We start from the raw sequence: 5,583 nt of genomic DNA on the forward strand, positions 1-5,583 counted from the left end.
CCAGGGCATGAAGCAGGTATGGAGGAAGCGTCCGTGTCTTCTACCTGCCGTCCGTCTTCTTCGCTCTTCACCACATGACCGTTATCCTGGCCCTCCTCCTCCTCCCCCGTGTTCCTCTCTCGTTCCCCCCTCACCTCCTCACCTTTGTCCTCCACCCAGTGCTCGCCACTTTCCTCCGCCCTGATCTTCCACTCAGTCTGACGTCTAACTCGTTGTTCTCTCTGCAGCGTAGACACGCACACATCCCTGCACAGTGGTGGCAGTTTTGGGTTAATTAACGTGCTAATTGTGTGAAAACCTAGCGCAGATTAATTATGAAATTGAGGCAGATTATTTTTAAGAGCTTGCCCAGTTCCTCTTACATTTCCCGCAGCCCTTTCCTCCCCCACTCTTCAACGAAGATCTTATTTAGTCTGAAAGCGCCGATGAAAAGAAAATGAGCAGATGCTCGTCTCCACCGCAGATCGTTTCCTTCTCTCGGTCGCCGCGGCACTAACGAGTTTACAGTAATAAATGAAACGGAGATGAATGCAGGTGGTGAGTGGCCAGAGCTGCTCGGCTGTAACCTGTTGATGTAAAAGGATTGTTCCCTCTGTTAAAGTGTCTACATTTTCCTTCATCACACAGGTTCGTGTCACTTTGTTTCCTGTGTGTCACAGGCGGGACGTTTCGAGTTTAAGTTGTGCTGTTTGAATGTTGTGAGTTTATGGCCTGACGCTCTGATTCTGACGGCTACGCTCGTGCACATGCTCAGCCTGTGGACGTGCACGATTAGGGGGCAGCAGCGACTGACTGTGTCACTTGGTGAGTGTTAGCGCCTGTTCAACGGTCGTATCAGGCGCCCTCGATAATCAGCTCTCACATTCAGGAACTCCGACACTTGTAAGTGCGCTCGCCTCAGATTGTCACGCAGCTCGGCCGCTGCACGTCTGCGTGTCACAGAAACACAAGTCCAACAATGTAACGTCCGAGTGAAACAGTGATTCAGTGTTTTTACGTTGACAGTTCTGACTGCTTGAAGGGAGGAGGCCAGCTCCTACCGGCTAACTCAGTCCAGTAATGTGATTGTCACATCGCTCCGTGGGTAATACACGGTGCACCCCACGGTCCTGTTAATTACGCTGTCAGGAAGAGAAAGAGACACAACACACAGGCAGACAGAGGGTCAACGTGGGAAGTCTAGAGAGGAATCCCTGCAGCTCCGAGGAAAATATTTACAAGCAGGGACGCGCCGCTCGTGTTTGGGCCCAAAAACAGCTCAGGTGACATATTTACCCCTCACTTTACTGAAAAACAACACTGGTGCTTAAGGTAGGGCTGCTCAATTAATCGAATTGTAATCTCGATTACGATCTGGGCTTTCAACGATCATTAAAAATGACTGAGCCGATTATTAGCCCCTCCCTCGTGCTTTACTCCCGCGCTGCTCCGTGTGGCAAATCGAGCGCACCTCTCTGCGTTTCGAACACGTGTCACAACAATTAAGAGGACACGAGGGAAGCTCGGAAAGCTCAGCAGAAGTTATTTGGAGAGGAGAGTGACTGCTGCTGGTTGAAAAGAGGTAAAAAAAACTTGAGTGGTGTGGAAACATTATGGGTTCAGTCAGACGTGGATCAAGTAGACACAGTGTGTAAACTTTGCTACAGTGTAGCTGCACCACAGAGCAACACTGCAAAGCTCACTAAACAGATGTTTCCATTTTTCATTGATTTCTTGTACTGCAAACATTTGCACTGTTATCAGTATTTGTCAAAAAATAATATAAAATAGTGCAATCTTTAAAGTCATTATTCAACACATTGTTATTGTTAAATAAATATCATCAAATAATCGAGATGATGACGTCACCTGATGACGTCCAGATGAACAGAATCAGTTTATTTTGTTGCTACAAAATCTTTTCTTCACTTCATTAAAAACACTTTTTCACATTAAGACGTTTTTAGACAGATTCAGGAAACATGTCGGTGTTCATCTCGTCGTGCCCATCAGGTCAGACTGGTCAGCGTGCTGCTGTTCAGAGAAAGGCGGGTCTTCATAAAGACATCACCGGATTATTCACGTACATTAGTAATGATGCTAAACCTGAGATCACTGCCACATGCCGGCCTGCCTGCAACACTTAATATTACAGCTCTCAGCCCAAACGTTCAGCTTCACTGTGATGGTGCAGTCACGCCCTGTGTGTGTTCGCGCCAGCCTCGGCTCTTGCACTGCACAACGTTAATTAAAACACCATGTGGTCAGTGCCCTGCTCTGGAGGCAGAGCGGGAGGGAGGAGGAAACGGAGGCGCTCTAGGAGGGAAGGAGAGATCATTCAAGAAGGATGCAGGGGGCTAAAAGAAATGAACAGCAACACGATGGTTTCTGCCGCACGATGATGTTATTATTTACTGATACGACTCATCTGAAAACCAAGAGGAAATTGTGAGCAGATATCTAGTTTACAGCGAGGAAACGTGACAGGGATCGCACCTGTGGCCGCTGCATTAACCTGCGAGGCCGGCTGTAAGGCTGGACCAGTGAAAGTGCTTTATGCAGCTACTCAACACAGAATAATGGTGTGGTGGAGTGGAAATGCCCACACTTCACACTGTTTAAAGACACACATGGACACATTCACACACAGCCTCAGTCCATCTCCCACACACTGAGGAGCGATGGAGAGAAAGAAATTGAGCTATCCATTTCTGCCTCTGGTACAAAGCTGCCATTGGAGACTGTTGTGTGTGAGAGACAGCAGCCTAAGGGCCAGGACACTATATACTAAAGAAAGCAAAGAATAATGTGTTTACATCTGGTTTAATAATTAACATTGGACAATCTGTGCGTTTTATATAACCGAGGACAGACGGTTCAATCGTCTTTGAGATGAGAACCGGCACGGCCTCCGTCTCTGTAACGTGCTCCTGCAAGACTACAAACGTCTGCTGTTGCAGGTTTTTCATGCACAGTAAGTGCAGATCCCACCTGTGCGTGTGTGTGTGATCACAGAGCAGTGTGTGTGCAGCTTTTCTAGTCTCCAATATTTCTGAGCAGGTGGAGAGGAGACGAGCACGTAAAAGACAAAGCGTGTTCTTGTGTTTCGGACACGCGAGGAGACGATACGAGGGGGTTAGGACAAGATGACGAAAAACCCAGATAGAGGGAGGCAGAGCTCAGAGTGGTGGAGGAGCTGAAACGGAGGAATAATCTCTGCGCTCGCAGTGAGCTCCGCGCTGACAGGAGGCCTGTTGATTCTGTTCGATGGGCCCGTTCTGCTCCGAGCCACCAAGACCAAGAGCGACATCGGAGCAGCTCCTCTAATGTGTGGCTCACTCGCTTGTCTTCGTCTTTCTGTCGCCTCCTCTGCCTCCTTCTCATTGTGTGTGTGTGTGTGTGTGTGTGTGTGTGTGTGTGTGTGTGTGTGTGTGTGTGTGTGTGTGTGTGTGTGTGTCTGTCTCCTTGGACTGCAGCGCAGCGACTTTTGGCAGACTGTATTGTTTTCTGCTGTGCAGCTGCACATCATGAAGAAGTTCCCTCCCTGTGTGATAGTGTGAGGTGAAGACAAGAGCCGGTGTGTGTGTGTGTGTGTGTGCGTGCGTGCGTGCGTGCGTGCGTGCGTGCGTGCGTGCGTGCGTGCGTGCGTGTGTGTGTGTGTGTGTGTGTGTGTGTGAGAGTGTGTGTGTGTGTGTGCAAATCCATTTTGTTTTCACAGAATAAAGGAGCATACACGTGTTGTCCCCGTTTTGTGGTTTAGAGCAGACCGCTCATTTTGAAATGATGTATTATACCTTTAAAAGACCCCTCCGTACACACACACACACACACACACACACACACACACACACGCGTGTAAATAAGGTCCTTGACAGCGTGTTCTGAGTGTTGCATGCAGCCACTAATGCTTTACTAATCACCTCAGTCTAGATTTCACAGCATGAGGCCTCACTTTCTCAGACACACACACACACAGACAGACAGCGCACACACACACGCAGCATGTTGTCAGCCCTTTCCATTGGTACTAATCAGGGACCAGTCTCCAATTAGCATACTGGTTATAATGCTCACTTTGATGCAGCTAAGTGTCCTTGCTGTCTTCGTCTCAGACCTTTGTCTTCCTCGACTCGCCTGCATCAGTTTGTTCCTGTGCATCTCTGTAGGTCAGCTTTAAGCCTTAGCTACGCTCCCGTGTCATATTTACTGGAGGCGATCAGAGCGTTAAAAGTATCTGACAGATTTCCTCACATCAGTCTGCAGCAGCTGTTCTGAAAGAGTTTCAGTGTCGCTGATGTTTTCTGTGGGACGATGAGGTTCACTCAGTATTTGTTGATGACAGCGAGCTCCTTTACCTTTAACACTGCGTTTGCCTCCTCCCCACACGCTGCACGTTCACAGTACAGATAACTAATTGTGCCCATTCTCTCCTCATCCCCACCTGCCAAACGGATGGCCTGTAGAAGAGCCCGCCTGTCGGCAAGGTTTGTCCCCTTTCTGTCTCCCACTATGAGCAAGGCAGCATTACGCTGTCCCACTGCCTGCCCATCATCATGAACATTTTACTGCTTTTGAACATACAGACTAGTATCAGTATTCATGAGCTTTTTTCTTGTGTTACTGAGTTCAGGGGTAGAACACAGTCACAGTGCATGATGTGGAAAATAAAGGTGCAGTGCAGGAGTCAGTGTGCGTAATAACACAGTCAGGCTGAATCTTTGCATAGTTACCTCACCTCAGATCTTCATTCACCCCAATCCCCGCTGCTAGCTGCATGCTTCATTGTCCTCCCTACCTCATACACACCACACGCACACACACACACACACACCCACACACACCCACACACAGATGCCTTGGAGGTATCGAGTGGCCACTCACCTGGATCTAAGTGTTCCCTGTGGAGTGCGGTGGCTAATGATGTGTCCTCAGCATGAGCTTTACTTACCTATTTACATCAATGCACCATAATAACTGCAGCTCCCCTTATTTACATCCTTTACATTTCTGATGAACTTTGTAGCTGGTCAGATGCACACGTGGCCATCGCTGCCCCTGCAACAGCATCTTAAAGCTCCCTGAATGAAGCTGGGCACATTTCAGTTAAAGCACCAGCGCGCTCACCTTTTAAATTTGATGGTGACTTTGGGTGAAGACCATAAATAGTTTATGAAGCCCTGTGTGAACCAGGGCATTAAATAATACTGGCTTGCTTTTATTTTCTACCTGGAGGTTGCATTTATTTGGCGTTTCAAACCTGCATTCAACCTGTCTGTTAGCCTGCAGTCAAATCTGCGACGCGCTTGACTAGTAATGTCTAAGCAGCCGTCCCACGGGCTGCGGCTGAGCCGATGTGTGTCTGTACAAACATTTCTAAGCTCCCCCCCTTTAACACCAGTGTGCAGACACACACACACACACGTACAGATAGGTGTGTGTGTGTGTGGTGCTGCGCGGGTCTGGTGTGGTTACTTTGTGTCACTGAAGACTTAATGAGGCGAGTAAGAAGCTTTTAGAGTCAATGGAGGTGGATAATGTGGTTGAGGGCTCACTCGTGTGTGTGTGTGTGTGTGTGTGTGTGTGTGTGTGTGTGTGTGTGTGTGT

At 48.4% G+C, this 5,583-nt stretch overlaps 1 protein-coding gene across 6 annotated transcripts in view; it reads left to right on the top strand.

Moving 5' to 3' along the window:
- znf423 (zinc finger protein 423) overlaps positions 1-5,583 on the top strand; it is a 129,272-nt gene that overhangs the window by 72,324 nt on the left and 51,365 nt on the right. For 4 of the 6 annotated variants that reach the window (XM_005752831.1, XM_005752833.1, XM_013915866.1 and 1 more), the window contains one exon: positions 4,443-4,463. The exons of the other annotated variants lie outside the window; for them this stretch is intronic. In XM_005752831.1, the coding sequence (XP_005752888.1) occupies positions 4,443-4,463 (21 nt within the window). The remainder of the gene's footprint in view (positions 1-4,442; positions 4,464-5,583) is intronic. 6 annotated transcript variants of the gene reach the window in all.

Source organism: Pundamilia nyererei, unplaced genomic scaffold, assembly GCF_000239375.1.
Source record: "Pundamilia nyererei isolate P.nyererei 1_Seehausen unplaced genomic scaffold, PunNye1.0 scaffold00384, whole genome shotgun sequence".
Taxonomy (NCBI): domain Eukaryota; kingdom Metazoa; phylum Chordata; class Actinopteri; order Cichliformes; family Cichlidae; genus Pundamilia; species Pundamilia nyererei.